The sequence below is a fragment of the Pseudonaja textilis genome, chromosome 12 (assembly GCF_049901715.1).
Source record: "Pseudonaja textilis isolate UNSWEBS1 chromosome 12, rPseTex1.2, whole genome shotgun sequence".
NCBI lineage: Eukaryota > Metazoa > Chordata > Lepidosauria > Squamata > Elapidae > Pseudonaja > Pseudonaja textilis.
This window is the reverse complement of record NC_142001.1, coordinates 17,627,874-17,649,181: the sequence shown is the minus strand read 5'-3', so window position 1 is coordinate 17,649,181 and position 21,308 is coordinate 17,627,874. Positions and strand designations below refer to the sequence as shown.

Below are 21,308 nucleotides of genomic sequence, written 5' to 3'. Positions count from 1 at the left end.
TCTATCTATCTATCTATCTATCTATCTATCTATCTATCTATCTATCTATCTATCTATCTATCTATCTATCTATCTATCTATCATCTATCTATCTCTACAATATGTCTATATCCATCCATCTATCTATCATCTATATATCTATCATCTGCCTCGATGTATCTATCTGTCTGTCTGTCTGTCTGTCTGTCTGTCTGTCTATCTATCTATCTATCTATCGTCTGGTAACAAAACGTTCAGAAACTAAACTGAAACAAGCTTGGAGAACAAACTGTTGCCAATCTCCCTCCCTCCCTCTCTCTCTCTCTCTCTCTTATTTAGTTCTGCCTCTGGGGCCTGTGTTAATTTCTTGAATGTGTGTATGTATGTATGTATGTATGTATGTATGTATGTATATATTCTGGCCTTTTCTTAGGTGTAATGAGGGCAATTATGCAATGTTTATTGTGGTTGTTTGTCCCCAGTGTTTGCCCCTGTATTGCATTAACAGTTAGCCCTCAACTTGCAATGATTCATTTAATGACTCCTTCAAAGTTACAGTGGTGATGGAAAAAAGTGACTCGGGCCCAGTTCTCACACTTACGGTGGCTGCGGCATCTCCACAGGTCACATGAATCAAAATTCAGGCGCTTGGCAACTGGCACTACTTACAAGAGTTGCAAAGCCCCAGGGGAAGGGGAGGTTTGTCATGTGACTTTCCCCCTTGGCTAGTTTCCCAGATGGCTTCTGATGAGCCCGGATTCGCTTAATGATGGTACGATTCGCTTAAGAACTGCGGTTGTTTCTAGAGGTGGAACTCTGCGCCTCAGAAATCAGGAGGCGGTGAGTTCCATCCTAGGTAGAGGCTAATATTTTGGAGTAGACTCTCCTGTTCAAGCAGGGGGTTGGACTAGATGGCCTCCAAGGTCCCTTCCAACCCTGTTAATTCTATGTTTATGGTTGGCTTCACTACCGAGGCAAAAGTTTGTAAAATACAACATGGCTCGCTTGCTAACAGCTGCCTTGCTTAATGACCGAGCTGCGGAGCTCAATCAGGGGTGGGATTCTGCCTGGTTGGACCGGTTCTATAGAACCGATTGTTACAATTCTGCACAGTTTGGAGAACCGGCAAATAGCGCGACCGGCTGGCCTCACCCTGCCCCGCCCACTCACTCCTTCCCTGGCATGCGCGGCATCCAACTTGCCTGCGTTGTGCCTTTGCCTAATTTTTGGTAAGTTGCTATTTTTCCTTTTTCCCGCCCCAACCATCAGCTGTTCCAACTACCAGCTGTGCTGGGAGATTTAGATTAGCTAGAAAGCAGGGAAACTTGGATTTCTTGCTTGCTAGCTAATCTAAAAGCAGAGCCGAACCTTCCTTAGGACTTCTATTTTTCAGTGCAGACTCAGGCAGCAGATGGCAGAAAAACAGAGATCTGCGATTCTGGGAGCAACTCAATCTGCCTGCCTGCTTTGCCTGATTTTGGGTAAAAGTTGCTCTTTTTTAAATAAAAAATTCAATATTTACATACATAGGGTGTTGTGAGTTACTTTTGTGAGTTTGCTTGCTAGCAAATTTTATGTGACAGACTCAGGTAGCCGATTGCAGAAGGATAGATCTCTCAATGAATCTGTGATTCTGTGAGCAACTCAATCTGCCTGATTGCTTTGCCTGATTTTGGGTAAAAGTTGCTCTTTTTTAATTAAAAAAAAATCAATATTTACATCAATATTTACAATATTTACATGCAAGCCACAACCAGCCATGCCCAGCCAGTCACATGACCAAGCCATACCCACAAATTAGGCCACACCCACAGAACTGGTTGTTAAGAAATTTGAATCCCACCCCTGAGCTCAATCGTGACCATAAGTTGAAAAACTATCAAGAATTGCACACGCTTCTTCACTTAGTGTCAGAGGTGGGCATCCAACATGCCTGTCCAGCTCTAAAACCCTCCGCTTGGGTACCAAATGACTCACTTCCCCCACTATTATTAGCTCAATGCAAAGTCCGAATAAACTGTTTATCCACACTTCCTTAGATGAAGTCAGTGTTACGTTGCAGCTGTGTTGCATATTCTGATTGGATCTCGTGCCTCCAGGCAGAATTATTTAATAATAATAACAACAATAATCGTTCTCTTATGCAGTCATCCTCCTTAGCTTTCTACATAGGCTGTGTACATGATCACCCCAAAAGCAAATGGTGTCATTTCAGCAATAATCATTGAAGAATCGGCCTTCTGAGGGCAGCTTTGAAGAACCTTGAAGTTGTATCGGGGAATAGTTCTTCAGTTCCCTAGCCATCTTCTCCAAGCCATTCTCTTGATGGCCATTCTCAACCAGTCAAGTCATGGCTGTCTCAAAAGATGCTTTTCCAAATGGCAACTGGAGTTTCTTGGGTTTTTTTCCCCCTTGAAAGTGTTTCTCTTCTCATTCAAGAGCAGAAGGATGTGGAGGTGAAGGAGGAGGAGGAGAAGGAGAACAGAAGATGGAGAAAAGAAGAAGAAGAGGAAGAAGAGGAGAAAAGAAGGAGGAGGAGGAGAGGAAGGAGAAGAGGAAGAGGAGAAGAATTAGAGGAAGAAGAAGAAGAAGAAGAAGAAGAAGAAGAAGAAGAAGAAGAAGAAGAAGAAGAAGAAGAAGAAGAAGAAGAGGAGAAAAGAAGAAGAGGAGGAGGAGGAAGAAGAGAAGAGGAAGAAGAAGAAGGAGGAGGAGGAGGAGGAGAAGAAGAAGAAGAAGAAGAAGAAGAAGAAGAAGAAGAAGAAGAAGAAGAAGAAGAAGAAGAAGAAGAAGAAGAAGAAGAAGAAGAAGAAGAAGAAGAAGAAGAAGAAGAAGAAGAAGAAGAAGAAGAACTTCTTATTAGATGAGAAGTGAAAGGAAAAAAACCTAGGAAGTCCAATTGACTTCTAGAAAAACACCTTTGGGATCTCCAGGGCACCTTTTTATATATACCTGAAGACTGATAGGTCCTCCCATTATTGATTTCTTCAGACCAAGCATCTCAACTTCCTCCAACGTTCTTTGTGAAAATGGATAATAACGCATTCATTGGGGGATAGTTTTGCTTACCTGTTAAAGAATGCATTCTCTAGACCCCAAAGCCCTAACCTTTAATAATCGTAGCTTTTTCTCTCCCTTTTCTCTTCTCCTAGAGCTCCACCAATAATTGGCTACTTGCCCTTTGAGGTTCTTGGGACATCTGGTTATGACTACTATCACGCGGATGATTTGGAACTTCTTGCTAGGTGCCATGAACACCGTAAGTCTCTCCGTTCCTTGTTCCCAAGACTCACCTGGGCCATAACAGCAAGGGAGGGTTTACCTTAACCATGATTTTGTGGCACAAACTAGAATCTTCTCACAGGTGAGTAGATCATAATTTGCCTAGCCAATAGCTGATATAATATCTCTTTTAATTCTCTTTATCCCACCTTCCTCTCCAATTACACAATGATTTGACTGCTCCCTTAATTATCTCTTCTTGGAGTTCCCAGTGGCATGTCTCTAATAACCCTTGGATAGACATCCAGAGAACACGACAATGCCAGGAAAAAGAATGCAAACCAGTGTGTGCCAAGCAGGGTTTAATAGAAGCTTTTTGTTGTCGTTGTTGTTAATACACAGTGATGCAGTTTGGCAAAGGCAAGTCCTGCTACTACAGATTCTTGACCAAAGGCCAGCAGTGGATATGGTTACAGACCCATTATTACATCACCTACCACCAGTGGAACTCCAAACCTGAGTTCATTGTGTGCACTCACACGGTTGTTAGGTAAGCACCCAAACTGTGTGTTTGTCCCTACCAAGCCCATGCTTCCAACGCGTGTCATAGAGTGTAAATTGGGCTATGCAGGAGGGAAAACAGCTTTATATTTTTTCTGTTGGAGGTAACAGACATCTGAAAGCAGTATTCAGATAGTCCTCGGTTTACCGGAGACTGGAGAAATCCACATTAAGGCATCTGGTTGTTGAGTGAAACATGCTGGCTGGGGAATAACGGGAGCTGGAGGCCACATGTCTTAGTGGCCAAAGTTGAGAAACACTGATCTAAAATATGGTGCATGCGGTCAAGTCAGACAGAGACCAGATGTTATAAAGTTTATTTCTACTAACCAGAGGAGAAGAGAGAGAGGGAGAAAGAAAGAGAAGGAAAAGAAAGGAAGAAGAAAGGGAAGAAAGAAAGAAAGAAAAATAAAGAAAATAAGAAATTGAAAGATAAAGGGAGAGAGAAAAAGAGAGAAAGAAAAGAGGGAGAAAGAAAGAGAAAAAGAAAGAAAGAAGGGGAGAGAGAAAGAGAGAGAGAAAGATAGGGAGAGAGATAAAGAAAAAGAAAGGGAGAGAAAAAGGGAAAGAAAGAAAAAAGAATGAAAGAACAGGAGAGAGAAAAAGAGAAAGAACTAAAAAAGAGGAAAGAGAAAGAAAGAAAGAAAGAAAGAAAAAAACGAAAGAAAGAAAGAAAAAGAAAGAAAGAAAGAAAGGATCTATATCTTATATCTTCTATAGTTTTTCATAATTTTTCATTTTTACTCTGATGTATCCTTTATGTTTTTAATGACTGTCCCCAACCCTCCTTATGCTGGTCTAGGACCATAATAAATATTTGATTTATTGGTCGCTTGATGCATTTATTCTGCCTGGGTAACTCTTTCATCCTTACCCCCCTTTTTTAAAGCTATGCTGAGGTTCGAGCGGAAAGGAGGAGGGACGTTGGCCTGGAGGAATCTTCCATTGAACTGGCCTCTTCATCCTTAAAGGTATCGTATATTCCAAGGAAATCCAGTAAGAGGCTTTGGGCTGTTCAAAGGATTTGCGAGAATAGGAAATGGATGTTTTGGAAGAAGAACGGAATGTGACATTTTCTTTCGGGTTTCTTTGCATTGGTTTCAACCTTCAAATATATCAATGTTGCGGAAATGCACATTTCTTTGGTCCCATAAAGCTTTCTTCTGCCAACTTCTTTTCTGAGGACGCCAAATGGGTAGATGTTCTGGACTGATCCTGCCAGATCTAGTTGCCTCACCTTTCAGATATTACAATACCGCTCATCCCCAGTCAAAAACATGACCAATGGGAATTGCAAGTGACCGGCTGGAAAAAAATTGGCTTTATATTGGATGAGTAAAGGTCTGCCCCACATAGGCCTCTGGATTGGCGTTTTGCAACCTTGGCAATTTTTAAGATAGGTAGAATTCTTCAGCCAACACAGCGAGGGATTCTGGGAGTTGAAGTCCAGCTATCTTAAAGGTGGTGTCATTGAGAAATGCTGTTCCAGATGTGTGATGACCATTAGGAAGGATGCAGGAAATGAAGTATTATTATTATTATTATTGTTCCACACAAAAATGACAGTGCACACAGCAAACAAGATAACTATGCTGGGTTTTGTATCACGAATCACTAGTCGAATACTTCCCAAGCATTTAGGATTATTATTATTATTATTATTATTATTATTATTATTATTATTATTATTATTGTTGTTGTTGTTGTTGCTGTTATTGTTATTTTTGTTATTATTATCATCATCATCATCATCATCATCATTATTTAATATCATTTTTAGCATCCTTTGGATGTGAAGTTCTAGGAGGGATTCTTGGTGTTCCCTGAGCTCAGTTGTTGTGTTGAAGACGCTTCATTACTGAAACTAGGTAACATCATCAATGGTACAGCATCAGTTACCTTGTTTAAGGAAACATCTGCAAGAAAACAACCAAGCTCAGAGAGCATCAAGGGTTAATCCCATAGTTCTCCTCCTCCTCCTCCTCTCCACAAATCCCATTCTCTTCTAGCACTGATCATGTAACCTAGTTGGGTAGTGAAACGTCTGCAAAAAAAAAACAACCAAGCTCGGAGAGCACCAAGGACCCCATAGTCATTGTCCTCCTCCTCCTCCTCCTCCTCCTCCTCCTCCTCCCTCCTCCTCCTCCTCCTCTCTCCTCCTCCTCCTCCTCCTCTTCTTCCTCCTCCCCTCCACAAATCCCGCTCTCTTCTAGCACTGATCATGCAACCTAGTTGGGTAGTGAAATGCCAGCAAGAAAACAACCAAGGACCCCCCGAGCTACAAACAATTCTCCTTTATTGGACTTCTAGGAGTCAAGCCAAGAACTTCAGATTTCTACAGCTTGTCATCTTTCCAAATATGCTGAGCTGTTGAACTCCTATATCTTATTAAGCAATTTTCCTATCGCTGAGTCACGCCTAGCATAGCCTGTGTGCATAACCTGTGTGCTGATTCACCGACTGCGCACAATGCAAAGATGGAAAATAAAGGCCCACACGATGGATCTGTTAGCTGGGGTTCCCCCCCCTTTCTGAAAACAGGGTTAGGCTCCTGAGCTTTGGCAGATCATCTCCCTAATCGCATTTTTCATTGCCTTTTAAAATAATCAATTTGGCCTCATTGTGCTGGCTGAATTTAATTGGGTCAACTTAGTCAATGCCAGGGTTTCAATAACAAGAGGCCAACGTCACTCCGAAGGAGCTTTCTTTAATTGATCTCTAAACCTTGGGCATGAAATCCAAGTGGCCTATTTTCCCTGCCCGGGTGAAGAAAATTTAAAGGAAGCCATCACATGAGTGAAGAGCTTTCTGGAGCGCAGGCGTCTCTCTCCCCCTCTCCCTCTCCCTCCCTCTATCTCCCTCCCTCATCTCTATCTTCTATCTTGTCCATTTTCTAACTTCTGTCTATCTTGTCTATCTTCAATTTTCCATTTTTCCATCTTCTATCTTGTCTATTTTCTATCTTCTATCCATCTTTTTCTTGCCTATTTTCTAGCTTCTATCTTGTCTATTTTCCGTCTTCTGTATCTATTTTCTATCTTCTGTCTGTCTGTCTGTCTGTTAGCTACCTATCCACAAAGCTCTTTTTAAAAAAATCATGTGATGGAGGAAAGTCAAGGACCCCCGAAGGGCTGTTTCCTGCCTTCTAAGAGCCAATGTGCTGAAGTGGTTAATTTGTTGGACTATCTCACTGGAGTAGTTGTTGTTATGGGGAGAAAATGAAAGGGGATGCCCAGATAAGCCTATCTATCTATCTATCTATCTATCTATCTATCTATCTATCTATCTATCTATCTATCTATCTATCTATCTATCTATTTATCTCTCTCTCTCTATCTATCTATCTATCTATCTATCTATCTATCTATCTATCTATCATCTATCTATTGGCAATTCGATTTGCCAGTTGAATTATTCCTGGCCTTTGAGTTCCAGAATGTTTGTTTGTTTAGGTTATTTAAATATTTGTGAGGCTTGAAGGGCACTCAACCCAAGTTGGTTACGATTCTGGATACTGGTGTCAGTTTTAGATCGCTGCCAACAGTGCTTTGGTGAGTGAAGTTTTTTCAGTGCCAGAACTGAACAAACGTAGACTGGAATTGTGAGAAGGTTTTCAGTAATGGCCATGGCATGTTGACTTGGTCAACAGTTCAATAAAGAGACACTGTCTGAATGCTACTGCAAGCTTCACTCCAGTTGGCCATCATCAAAAAGAATCACACGGAAGGGATCTAGAAGAATGAATGGTCCTCTTCTAGTTGTCTATGGAGAGTTTCAGTCATCCAGGTCATGGTTGTTCCAAAGGTGCTTTTTCAAAAGTCAACTGGAGTTTCTTGGTTTTTCCTTGAAAACGTTTTGCTTCTCATCCAAGAAGCTTCTCAAATTCTGAAGAAGCATCTTGGATGAGAAAGGAAACGTCTTCAAATAAAAACAAAGAAAGTCCAGTCACCTTTTGCATCCTTCTCCAGCTAAAGTCTTCTCCATATGTACTGAACAGGATGTTCTCTTCTGAAAATAACTCATTAAGAAGTGTAAAAAGGCTCAAGACACTTTCTACCACATGTGGTGGTCCTGCCCCAAAGCCCAAATTACTGGACTAAAATTAGGCATTGGTTACCAGAAATAGTAAAAGAACAAATTTTCTTTTTCTTTTTAATCTTCCAGTTGGTTTTCTTTTCCTAAGGATATGACCGTCCACTTTCTTCCTTTCCAGAGTCAAAGGGATTATATCAACACCCGACAATGCGTGCCCGCTAACCAAGAAGTCAGTCATGAAGGGGTATCCATGTCTTCTCACAGCTCCCGCCGATCTTCGCACACAGCGCTCTCCGACTCTGCATGTAAGGAGGTCACATCGGACACACAACCCCGTTTAATTTAATTTAATGCTCCGTTCTTCATATGATTTAGCTTCCAGTCCCCTAATCACCTTGGTTGCTCTTCTCTGCACTCTTTCTAGAGTCTCAACATCTTTTTTATAGTGTGGTGACCAAAACTTTGGTTGCCACAATGTAAAAAGGATGTTGAGATTCTGGAAAGAGTGCAGAGAAGAGCAACCAAGACGATTAGGGGACTGGAGGCTAAAATATATGAAGAACGGTTGCTGGAACTGGGTTAATCCCATTTTATAATGCCTTGGTAAGGCTACACATGGAATCCTGCGTCTAGTTTTGATTGTCACAATATAAAAAAGATGTTGAGATTCTGGAAAAAGTGCAAAGAAGAGCAACAAGGATGATTAGGGGGCTGGAGGCTAAAAAAAACCCATGAAGAATGTTTGCAGGAATTGGGTTTGTCTAGTCTTATGAAAAGAAGGACTAGGGGAGACATGACAGCAGTCTTCCAGTATCTCAGGGGCTGCCCCAAAGAAGAGGCAGTCAAGCTCTTCTCCAAAGCACCCGAGGGCAGGACAGGAAGCAATGGGTGGAAACTCATCAAGGAGAGAAGCAACCTAGAACTAAGGAGGAATTTCCTGAAAATAAGAACAATTAGTCAGTGGAACTCCTTGCCTCCAGATGTTGTGGGTGCTCCAACACTGGGAGCTTCTAAGAAGAGATTGGACAACCATTTGTCTGAAGTGGTGTAGGGTTTCCTGCCTAGGCAGGGGGTTGGACTAGAAGACCTCCAAGGTCCCTTCCAACTCTGTTATTCTGTAACCTTACTGTATCAATCAATAATATTTATTTGATCAATCCCCAGCAAAATTTTCCTTTTCTCTTCCTTCACCTCTTCCCAAATTTGTTTTCTACAGCTACATCATCCATGCGACACACCGATGCCAGCACTCCGACATGGCAATCCTTATCATTGGGGCCATCAGACAAGGTCTCCTTACGGCTTGCGTCAGGTGGCAACACCCAGGTAAGGCTCAGCATCCTTCCTGAGAAATTGCTCTGGTGATTCATCCCAAGAGGGGATAGAACATCTTCTTCAGATGAGCCAGAAGGTCAGATGCTTTGAACTCTTAGTGAAACAATTACGGGGTTGTCTTCCCAGAAGGTCATTATCTGCAGAACAAATGATAACTCACTGTCGGATGACTGGTGAAAGTGACCTGTCTTCTCTTTGGAAAGAGCAAATATCTGTGGTATATAGCAGGAACTATGAGAGGGATCTTAGTATCTTGGTGGACAACCAATTAAATATGAGTCAGTAGTATGCAGCGGCAGCCAAAAAAGCCAATGTGATCCTAAACTGCATTAATCAAGATCAAAGGAGGGACTAATACCACTCTATAAAGCTTTAGTAAGACCACAGCTAGAATCCTGCATCCAGTTTTGGTCTCCACACTATAAAAAAGATGTGGAGACTCTAGAAAGAGTGCGGAGAAGAGCAACCAGGATAATTAGGAGACTGGAGGCTTAAACATACGATGAATGGTTGCAGGAACTGGGCCTGGCTAGTCTAGGGAACAGAAGGACCAGGGGAGACAGGAGAGCATCCTCCAATATTTGAGGGGCTGCCACAAAGAGGGGGGGGGGAGTCAAGCTATTTTCCAAGACCAGACAAGAAATAATGGATGGAAACTGAACAAGGAGAGATTGAACCTGAAAATCAGAAGGAATTTCATGGCGAAGAGAACCATCAACCAGTAGCACAGAAGTTACCTTCAGATGCTGCGGGAGCTTCTTCACTGGAAACTTTCAAGAAGAGATTGCATTGCCATTTGTCAGAAATGGTGTAGGGTCTCCCGCTTGGGTGGGGGGTTGGACTAGATGACCTGCAAGGTCCCTTCCAACTCTGTTTAACTTTTAATAGCTACTGGCAGGACAGGAAAATGTTTTTCTGTGCTTGGCATCTGTAAGGAAGAGAAGATTCTACACGAAGAACACATCTATGGAGATGGTCAATCATCCAGTTCATGGTGGTCCCGTGCTTTTTCCAGAGGCAACTGGTCTTTCTGGTTTTTTTCTTTGAAGACGTTTCACTTCTCATCCAAGAAGCTTCCTCAGCTTCTCTCAGAAGCTTCTTCTGCTTCTCTCAGAGCTGAAGAAGCTTCTCGGATGAGAAGCGAAACGTCTTCAAAGAAAACCCAGACAGTCCAGCTTCCTCTTGAAAAAAGAGCACCTTTGGGTTTCTCTGCCAGGTTAGTGTTCAACTCTTGAATGGAGGGTTTTGTTGTTATGTTGGCAAGGGATAGTTGTGGGTCTTGCGATCTTTGAGATGACCACGCTGAAGATTGTTGACCTATGCAAAATTTAATATCCCGGAGAGATTGCTGCTTGGGGTTAAGCTTTCTCTTCTAGCACGCATCTTCCTAGGTCTCAGATTTAATAAAGAGATGGATTTATAGCTATATAAAGGCATTGTCTGCTTACATTCTGAAACAGCACAACTGTCAGGGCTCTGGCGTCCACCCCATTCAAATCACAAGTCTCTAGCCGTATCTCTCAGAATGTTAAAAAAAAAAAAAAGAAGATTTATTAGGAGTGAACATGCCGGCGCTACCTGGGAGCAGCCAATTCTAAGACACATCATTCATTTTCCCCTTGACCCTTGTTTTCCCTCGCCCCCTGGATGTGTATTCTCCAATGGGACACATCCATAGCCAAGAGTCAGCAATCAGCCTCTCCAGTAATAATCTTGCGCGCTGGAAGCAATTATCTATGAAGCATTTAAGGAATGTACTCCTTCCCCCTCTCCCTTTCCGCTGGCAACTCTAAAAGAGCAGAGTAAGTTGTTGAATTGACAACAACTTCACCACTTTATTTATTTATTTTTTAATCGCCTTGAGTAGCAAAGACCCAAGTATCGTCCCTACTTGGAGATGGTCTTGAACAATGAAGATATGTATGAAACATGAATTAAACTGAGGCTGCGGAAGGCAGGAAGGGGATGGATTGTGATGTCTTTTTTCCCCGCTCCCTGTTTTCATCTTCGCAGGGCATCATAACTCCCTCGGACCATCTTGTGCCGCACCACATGACGCAGCCGGCGGTCCCTGCGCAACAAACATTGATGGTATGTTGTCCACGGTGCAAAACCAATGTCAGATATGCTTTGTAGCCAAGGAATGCAGAGATGAGGGCAGTAGTTTTTGGGTTTTGTTTTCAAAACGGGGCTCAACTTGGTCTCCTCGTTTTACAGCCAGGCTACCATTTCCCAACGCAAATGGGAATGATGCACCAGCTCAAGGAACAGCTGGAGGAGCGGACGCGCATCCTGCAAGCTGACATTAAGACGCAGCAAGAGGAACTGCACGTAATCAAGGAGCAGCTGCAGCTTGTGCAAGACTCCAATTTGCAGGTAACTTGGTCAGGTTGCTTTAGCAGGAGACTGATTGTCCTTGGTGGTTCTTCTAGATGGACCTCCGAAGATCAACTTCTTCTCCTTCCTCTCCTCCTCTTTCTTCTTGTCCACCACTCCTCCTTTTCCACCATTCCTCCTCCTCCTCTTTCTCCTCTTCCTCCTTTCCTTCTTTCTCTTCCTCTTCCTTTCCTTCTCCTTCTTTCTCTTCCTCTTCCTTTCCTTCTCCTTCACACCTTCTCCTCTCCTCCTTCTACTCTTTTTCCTTCTCCATTCCATCTCCTTCACACCTTCTTGTCTCCTCCTTCTCTTTCTTCTCCTCCTTTCTCCTTCTCCTCCTTCGCCCTGGTGGATTTTGATTGACCCCAGAAGCTCAGGCAGGAGACTGCCTGTCCGTCCCAATGGATCTTCTAGATGGACCTCTGAAGGTCAACTTCTTCTCCTTCCTTTCCTTCTTTCTTCTTGTCCACCACTCCTCCTCCTCTCCTTCTCCTTCACCACCACACTTCTCTCCTCCTTCTTGTTCTCTTCCTTTCTCCTCTTCCTCCTTTCCTTCTCCTTCACACCTTCTCCTCTCCTCCTTTTCCTCCTCTTTTTTCTCCTCCATTCCTACTTCTTCACAACGTCCACTTCTTTTTTCTCCTCCTCCTTTCTCCTTCTCCTCCCTGGTAGATTTTGATTGACCCCAGAAGCTCAAGCTACTTCTCCTTCTCTATCACTATCTCCTTCTCCTCCTCTTCCTCCCTCTAAGCAGCTAGTAGTACTCCTCCTTCTCCTTCTCCAATCAGTTAGCAGTACCCTGAAAGATACCAGCTTCTCCAGGTGCCTAACTTATCATTTTACTGTTGAAGAGAGAGCATTTCTTGGGCAGTTTTATTTCAACAGAGTGGTAATTATCTTCCCACCCAGAAAGTTCAAGATTCTGTGTTCAGCATCTTCAGAGAGGCCTGAGTAAACTCTTCATAGGAAACCCCAGAAATGCATCGCCCATTGTGACAGTTTCTGAGAAAAATCTTGGCCAACTTCCCCCATGTCATAACGTCATAACGTCAGATTATTCCTGTATCTCGCTTAGCAAAAACAATTCTTATAAAACGACGAGGCTGTTTTCTACATAAAATTTCTGGCCATTTAAAAAAAAAAAAAGCAGTGCACAGGTTTTCCAGCAAATAATCTAACACCTATTCTGTAAAGATTCGGCTTTCATTTTGGAGTGTTTATAATTTATAATTGGCAAAGGGCTGGCTGACCTCTAGTGGATATTCTTGCCATAGTTGCTTGTGATGGAAATTCTGAATTGCCTGACTTTTCAATTATTTCCTTGCCTCAAACGTACCGAAACCCTTTGTGTTTATGTCTTCCTTTCAATTCTCAAGCAACCTCCTTTCTCTTAAAGGCAACGTTTTAAGGCGTCTCCAAGACCAGAAAGTTGATGAACAAAAATGTCCTTTGACTTGATGTTCCAACTGAAACTTGATCTCTCTCTCACACACACATAAATCTACCCAAAAATCTACTAACACCAAAACCGATATTTCTTGTGCCCGTCTCTCCCAATCTGTGTCTTTCTTCCTAGGGACACTCTCTGCAAGTTGGTTTTGTGTAGCACAAGGTGTGTTTGCCTTTACTTTTCCTCACCGTTCGCCTTTTGTAGAAGGCTGGAAAGTATGACTGTGATGATCCGGGGTGTGCCAGAGAATAAATAGAGGACCCTTTATTAGCTCCAACTTTGCCCCCAATGATCCGGTTACTTTCCGGTCTGGAAAAAAAAACACTCTCCCATGAACCTGCAACAGCCTTTTGGCTGCAGATATTCCAGTCCAAATGCTGTAAACTGAAAACTTTAAACTATAAAATCAAGGAGGCAAAATAAGGTAATTAAATCCAGCAGGGCAAGATACGGAGGTCCAGAAAGGAAGTAACAAGGTAGTACATCAAACCAGTTGGGAGGATGCCAGGAACTCAGATAACAACAGCCAACGTGAGATACACTCAATGTTTGTTCCCAATGAATGCTGCTCTCACTTGCCTCTCCATTAAACTCTCTTCCCAGATGTGCCTAATGAAGGGAATCAGGGCCCTTTCCTCACCCATAAGACAAACCACACATGTTGCTCTCTTCTCTGTTCCATCCCTCCCTAGGATGAAGAGGGGGTGGGCCTGGGTCTTCCCCTGAACTCCCTCTCCCTTGTTCTACCTCTTCCCTGCTCTGCCCAGCGGACTTTGCCCTTCCCCAGTTTCCTCCACAGCCAATGGAGCCACACTCCTGCTCCCTGTTGGCTGTTCATCTTCCTCCTCAGATTCAGACTCCAATGGGGGCATGACAATGACAGTTGATAGGTTAACTGAGCTCCAGTTGGCAACGTGAGGTTCTCATAAAAATGTCCCCCTCTACATTTGAGGCTTCCTGGTGTCCACATCTCCCCTCTCTTGTCCAACAGATGTTCATGCAACAGTCCATGCCTGTGGTCTTCAGCACCGTGCAGTCCCAACCGAGCCCAAGGCGGCAACCAACGGGAGCAACCTTAGGGACCAGGCCAGCTGCACCCAAGAAGTCCCAACAGCAGCAGAGCATCATGGGATCAAAGCAGTTTGGCGGTGCTCCCTTGGCCTCCCAGCCATCCTTCCTCATGGAACCTTGTGTCACATCAACCCAGGTAATTCCCCATTTTCGTTTTACTTTATCGTGATTGGTGCGGTGGGGTCCTTTCATGACCCAACTAGGTAACATCATCCGTGCATGGAGGGAGTGGGGTTTGTGGAGGGGAGGAGGAGGAAGAGGATTTACAAATTTACAGAGTTAGGAGGGACCTTGTAGGTCATCTAGTCCAACCGCCCCGCTCCCCACCCATGATTGTGGAGCTTAGTGGTTTCTTGGCAGACATTACATTACCCAACTAGATAACATCATCAGTGGCTAGAAGGGAGTGGAGTTTGCTCTGGTTTTATATACTAGTTGGCTTGCCCTGTCAGCGTTGGTGGGAGTGTTGGTGGGAGTATAAGCAGAGAGCAAATTGTACTCCCTTTCTAGCACTGATGAGGTCACCCAGTTGGGTAATGAAACGTCTAAAAAAAAAAAGCACCAAGCTCAGAGAGCCCCAAGGACCCCACAGTTCTCCTCCTCCTCCTCCTCCTCCTCCTCCTCCTCCTCCTCCTCCTCCTCCTCCTCCCTTCTAGCACTGATTATTTTACCTAGTTGGATAATGAAATGTCTCCAAGAAAACACCAAGGACCCCACAGTTTAACCCTGAGCTACGTTCTCTTTGATCGATCCATTTAGTCCTCTGTGGTTTCCCTACCCAACGCCAGTCAAGCCAATCAGGGGTTTGATTTCCCCTAGATAAACCCACGGGGACAGTCCGATCAAATCGTGATTCCAGTCAAAGGCCAGAAATTTCTCAAAACCCAGACAAGATAGCCTTCCAATCACTTTCCACCGATGAGAGAGAACTTGCTCAGAGGGGAACCCTTAGCACGCGAATTAGAAAAGGAAAGGAAAAATTAGTTTGCGGTTCACTTGAACAACTACCCTTCCTAGCGACAGAGATGCTGGCCATAAGTCAGAGGAATCTCTGTGGCTTCTGAATCAATTCCACCCCCACCCCTGCATCCTGCATGATATCTTGTCCAAGGCCTTTGTGTTTCGATTTCAGGGGCAACCACAACAACGAAAACACGTTGTGAGAGGAAGCCAGATCAAACCGGTGTGCATGCCCATTCAGATGAGCATTTCCCTACCCGTCTACAACAACCCTATGGTCTTTACTCAAACCCACCCTCTCCCCGTGCCTTCTCCAATGCCACCCGAACTGGGTGAGAGGCCACAACCACCTGATTACAACCAAGAAGGAAACTTAAGGTATGGATGAGGAGGGGCCTTGAGAAAGGAGTAGTTTTGGGTGGCAAAACATCCCTCGGTTCAACCGTCTGGAAATGGAGAACCTAGTGTTCCATGTCCCAAAGGTGATTTTTGCAAGAGGCAACTGGACTTTCCAGGTTTTTCTTTGAAGAGGTTTCGCTTCTCATCCAAGAAGCTTCCTCAGCTTCTCTCAGAAGCTTCTTCAGCAGGGAGTCTTCAAACTTGAGAGCTTTAAGACTTGTGGACTTCAACACCCAGAATTCCTCCTCCAGTCATGTTAGCTCAGGAATTCTGGGAGTTTGAAGTCCACAAGTCTTAAACTTGCCAAGTTTGAAGACCCTTGTTCTTCAGCTTCTCTCAGAACTGAAGAAGCTTCTTGGGTGAGAAATAAAACACCTTCAAAAACAAAACCAGAAAGTCCTCTCCTGAAAAAAAAAATGGTATAGGGTCTCCCACCTTGGGGAGACCCTATACCATTCCAGCAAAAGTTTGTCCAATCTCTGGACTTTCTGGGTTTTTCTTTGAAGGCATTTCACTTCTCATCCAAGAAGCTTCTTCAGCTCTGACTGGATGGTGGGGAATGGAATAAATGCATAGCACGATATAGGAGGACCAACCCATCGGGACTAGATTCTGCATTGAAAAGATACAGGCCGCTCTTTTTGAAGACAGCAAGGTCCACATTTTGGACAGACTGGTTTGAAAGAGGTGATGAATAGGACATTTAAGTCCAAACTGAACGGCCCTCACTCAACAGGGGGGAGGGAAATAGGACACCGTCAATCTCCAGTCAACAACACAGCTCCTTCCAGCCGTTCCAAAAAGGCTCCATACCCATTTGCACCACTCAGATGATCTTAAGGGCACAGAGAAACCTCCAAGCGTCCTCAACAACTCTCCAGAAGGATGCAAATGACCAGCTGTCTACAAGGAATATAAATCCTTTCATTCCCCACCATCCAGTCAGAGCTGAAGAAGCTTCCTGGATGAGGAGCGAAATGTCTTCAAAGAAAAAAAACAAGAAAGTCCAGTCGCCTCTTGAAAAAAGCACCTTTGGGAACAACCATGACCTAGATGATGGAGAATCTCCACAGACTAATGTCCCAAGGGATGCTCTGTCTGACCTGTTGGACTTCTGTTGAGTCCTACGGTCCAAAATGGGTGCAACTTGCATGAAAATCGTTCTATTTTTCCTCACAGTTGTGTGTTGTGTGTGCTTGTTTTCCTTCCCCAGGATGTTGTTAGATCAACCTGTGCAGTCATTGATGTCCAGCACGAGTGGGAACAGTCAGACCTCCCAAAGCAACACTAGTAGACAGCAGACCAAGTAAGCCACTGTCGTATCACGATGACTCTACCTTGACCAAGTGAAGATGAGCGGACTTCAACTCCCAGAATTTCTAAGCAATGGCTTAAGAATTCTGGGAGTCGAAGTCCACGTACCTGAAAACGGCCAAGATTGAGAAATCTTGCTCTACTGAATAAATGTACATTCTGTAGAATTTTCTAGAACGTAACAAAAGACTGGTGTATTGTGAAGCCAGACTTGAACATTGTACGGTTCTCCAGATGCAAAGGTCGTAAATTTTGACTGGCTGCTTTGTGGGAACATACTTCTGCCCTGCTAATGTTTTGATGAGGCCTAACTGAGTCAAAAGGCACTTTAGTGGCGGGATTCAAATAATTTAACAACCGGTTCTCTGCCCTAATGATTTCTTCCAACAACCAGTTCACCAAACTGCTCAGAAAGTTAACAACCGGTTCTCCCAAACTGGTGCAAACTGGCTGAATCCCACCACTGCTTTAGACCTTTACTTCATCAAACTTTCTGCTTAGTTCAGGAACCCACAACTGCACCAAAGAAGGTGATTATTTATGGATTCACCAACTCCTTGGAGATCCAGGAAAAAAAAAAGTCTGATGTAACAATGCAACCATTCTTAAACTGTTCTTCCTTCACCTTCCTCGTTACTTTGAAGGTCCATAAATTGAAAGCTCTTCTAAAAAATCCCTTAAATGAGCAAAAATCTTTTGGTGTTGATTGAAAAATCCCTATATGGGTTCATCCCAACTTGCTTTCTTGCGTACCATGTAAGAAAGACTGTCATAGATCTAAGGAGTTGTCCTGTTTTATTACCTGTTGGATCTTCTTTTATTTATCATTATCTTTTAAAGATGCCATAATCCCTTGTGGAGTGGTGTCTTGGGCAACTGAATGGAGCTGAGTGTTGACTGGCCGGATGCCCTTCTTGTCACCAGAGCAGGGTTTTGTTCAGCAGATATATTCTCAGTGTGCCCAGAGAAATATCTGCCTCTGCCTAGGATCAAATTCACAGCCTTCTGAGGCGAGAGCTCCACCTCTAGGCCACTGCACCAATCTTGGATCTTCTTCTATTTATGACGTCTCCAAACCTGGCCTTCCAACTCCCAGAAGTTGGCTGGGGCATTCTGGGAGTTGGAGTCCACAAGTCTTAAAACCACCAAGCTTGGGGGACACGTGCTCTATTTAAAGGCATGTCTCTGAGCCTCTCCATGAAATCCAGCTATCTCGTTTTGATGTGGGATGTGAAGCCTTCCGTTTCTGTTTCTTCATCAAGCTTTTCATTTTTTCTCCCCTCGGAAGGTTTACCCAAGAGCCACAGAGTCTGCCTTCCACCATCCAGATGCAACCCGTCACGTGCACGGCCATCCGAGCCTCTATCCCGTCTCCTGGCTTCACCCCTTCTCTGATGATGCCCCAACCCAGCGTGACTGTCCCACAGAGCCATCCAGCTGGCACCCTCCACCAGTGGACGCCGCAGCCTGTTCAACAACATCATCTTTACCTCCAGGTCATTGTTTTGCAAGATGCGACAGTCGATAAAGAAATCAGCATCGTGTCAACTCGTAAAACATTCCTGGGCCTGTTTTCAAGTTGCCATAACTTTTTCCACGTCTTGGTTTTTCTAATCGAGTGCTATTTTTGTTTATTTTTGGGAACGGCTTTCTGGAAGGTGGTGATAGGGTGCGATGACCCGGGGCATGACACAAAAATAACCAAATCCCCAAAATAGAATAAAGTTTCTTTAATGCCTCCAACTTGGCCCCAATGTCCAATTATCCTGGGCTGGAAATCAAACTCTTAAAGAAAACAGTTTACAGAGGGAGTAAATGCAGTCCACACCCAAAGTAAAGTTAATTCAAAATAAAAAAAAAACTTGACACAAACCACACTGAAGGAATTACTATAGTAGACAAGGATGATTAATTGCAGACATCTTCCAGATTATGCAGCCACACGGTTGGGAGGAAGCCAAAACACAGATAAGTTCCGACAAGAATAATGCATGCTTTGCTTCCAGCACTGGGCCATGTCCTTTTAAACAGTCCTCCCAGCTGCAGCCCATGAAGGGGATCAGGGCCCCTTCCTCCCCTGTAGACCATGCCATTCACATTTCTCCCTTATCTCTCCTCCCTGTGTGCCCTAGGATGGAGAGGGGATGGGCCTGGGTCTTCCTCTGACTGCCCAGCTAGCCCGTGCCCTTTCTCAGTTTCCTCCAGAGACAACCTCCAGAGCCACACTTCCACTCCCTGTCGGCTGTTCGTCCTCTCCCTTGGAGTCAGACTCCAACAGGGGCATGGCATAGGGCTATACCATTTCAAGGAGATGCCCTCCATGTGACGTTTTGATAGAGAAAGGACAGGTCAACAGTCTTCAGCTTGGTCGTCTCAAAGATCACAAGACCCACAACTAACCCTTGCCAACATACAACAAAACCTTCCATTCAAGAGTTGAACACTAACCTGGCAGAGAAACCCAAAGGTGCTTTTTTTTAATTTCAAGAGGCAGCTGGACGTTCTGGTTTTTCTTTGAAGAGGTTTTGCTTCTCACCCGAGAAGCTTCTTCAGCTCTGAGAGAAGCTGAAGAAGCTTTTGAGAGAAGCTGAGGAAGCTTTTGGGATGAGAAGTGAAACCTCTTCAGAGAAAAAAACAGAAGGTCCAGTTGTCCCTTGAAAAAAACAAAAGCACCTTTGGGACAACCACGACCTGAAGGACTGAGAACCTCCATAGACGTGTCCTTTGAAGCTGCTTCATGTACAATCTTCTCTTCCTTACAGATGCCAAGCGCAGCTGAACCGGGGCAGAACCAGCACTTATTCCAGCAACCTCCCTTACCTCAACAGACTGCCACCCTGGGTTACTTCCACCACCCGCAGCCCCCCAGCCATCACCTACAAGGGCAGCCATGCAGCCTACAAGACTTGCCTGAAATGCAGCTGCCTTGAGGTTCTCCAAGGAGAGGTGGTCACCACGTTTCCCTCATGGAGGGCCGCGAATCCTGAGCACCGAGTAAGAGAGCTTGGTTCCTCCTCAGAAGGCTGCAAGGCCGACCATGAGAAGGATGGAGAAGGAGCGGAGAGCTACAAGCTGGCATCCTTTCTGCTTAGGAAACCGACTCCGCAGCCCAAAAGGCAGATAGCCTTGGCTGTTCAACCTTCCCAGCTCCATAAGCGCAGGGAGGAAAGATTAAGGGAGTTAAAGTTTGCTTCAGGAACTGTCCGTCAATGTTAAGTTTGACAAGCAGACTAGAATTAGGAGCTGGCATGGACAAGAAACCGGCATGACCAGAATGGCGGAAACTCAAGGACTTGCAAGAAATCACCATCCTAATAATTGCAACTAGGTTTGCATGTAGCCGAGCCACAATATATATATATTCATACGGTGGGTGGATTTTAGCTTGCAAGTCCTTTGAGTTGCTACCAGGATATTTTTGATGCTGATAAATTTGGACCCCAAGAGGTGGTTTTTGAAAAGCGTTTGCTGCCAGAGAGATCACAGCCAGTCCTGGCCTGATTGCTTGTTCAAGTGTGCAATTGATATATTTTAGATTTGCAATTTCCTTGCGGCTCAATTCCGCCCCCTGCCCCCCCCCCCCATCTGGACTTATCTTTTGGATAATCGAGCGATGCTGCTACCGTTTTATGAAAACCAACCACTTTTGGCCTGAATTCTTTCCTCGTACACCAGCTCCTTTCAATCTTTTGAGTTGCCTGTAAAAAAGAGTCCATTGGGTTTTTATTTTATTACAAAATGGAGATATTTTTTTTTAAAGAAAAAAAAATCTTTTATCTAGCTCAACTCCCCGATGAACCAAATAGGGTGCAAAATCTTTTATTTATTTTTTTCCTCCTCTGGTTGACTTGCATTTTGTTTTGGAGAAATATCTTGTCACCCAGAGAGAGAGAGAAAAAAAGGCAAACTTTATGGTTTTGCTGTTAAAAGAGTTTGGCAAAGTGGAATCTTGATCTAAGAGTCAGTAGGGTTAACAATAAAATGTATTTTTTGTAAATGGTCGGGTTTTTTTTTAAAAAAAAAACACCCTGTGTTTATATATTTATGAACTTTTTTTAAAAAAAGAACGTTTTTTTTAATTCCTCCGTGGTGAGAAAACACCAAAGCATCCTTTATTGTCTCTTTTTTTGCAAAAGAAATGACTTATAATTTGCAAGGGGCATTTAAAAAAAAAAAAAGACTTGCAACTTACTTTGGCTTACACATTTTATTCTTTAGTCTTTCCAGCTTGTTCCTCTTTTTGGGATGTGAAAATTTCACCTGCTGCTGTTAGTGCAAAGTTGTTTTCACAAGTGCAGTGTTAGGAGGCAGTTTGTTTAATAATAGTTCAGGGTCATACATTTGAAAAAAGAAAAAAGCAAACTACGTTTATTCAGGTATAGTTGTATGTGTGTATATATATATAAAACTCTCAGGCAGATGAATCACTGTTTTATCAAAATCTGCATTTTCCTAGGATTGTAGTTTCTTAACAGCTAAACATGCTTTGCATGAACAGGCATGTACCGGTCAGTTTCCCTGGATATTTAAACGAAGGGGTAACAATGGATTTTTTCCGAAATCCAGTATTTATAGAGCAGTATTCCTCAACCTTGGCCACTTGAAGATG

At 43.7% G+C, this 21,308-nt stretch overlaps 1 protein-coding gene across 3 annotated transcripts in view; it reads left to right on the top strand.

Annotated features, from left to right (window-relative positions):
• PASD1 (PAS domain containing repressor 1) overlaps nt 1-19,756 on the top strand; it is a 54,576-nt gene extending 34,820 nt beyond the window's left edge. For all 3 annotated transcript variants that reach the window (XM_026702870.2, XM_087941152.1, XM_026702871.2), the window contains 12 exons: nt 3,129-3,235; nt 3,601-3,748; nt 4,649-4,730; nt 7,973-8,099; nt 9,011-9,120; nt 11,143-11,220; nt 11,347-11,505; nt 13,947-14,162; nt 15,159-15,364; nt 16,599-16,691; nt 17,988-18,195; nt 19,462-19,756. In XM_026702870.2, coding sequence (XP_026558655.2) covers nt 3,129-3,235; nt 3,601-3,748; nt 4,649-4,730; nt 7,973-8,099; nt 9,011-9,120; nt 11,143-11,220; nt 11,347-11,505; nt 13,947-14,162; nt 15,159-15,364; nt 16,599-16,691; nt 17,988-18,195; nt 19,462-19,629 — 1,702 coding nt within the window. In that variant the 3' untranslated portion in view covers nt 19,630-19,756. The remainder of the gene's footprint in view (nt 1-3,128; nt 3,236-3,600; nt 3,749-4,648; nt 4,731-7,972; nt 8,100-9,010; nt 9,121-11,142; nt 11,221-11,346; nt 11,506-13,946; nt 14,163-15,158; nt 15,365-16,598; nt 16,692-17,987; nt 18,196-19,461) is intronic.
• Nucleotides 19,757-21,308: the final 1,552 nt, after the last annotated feature.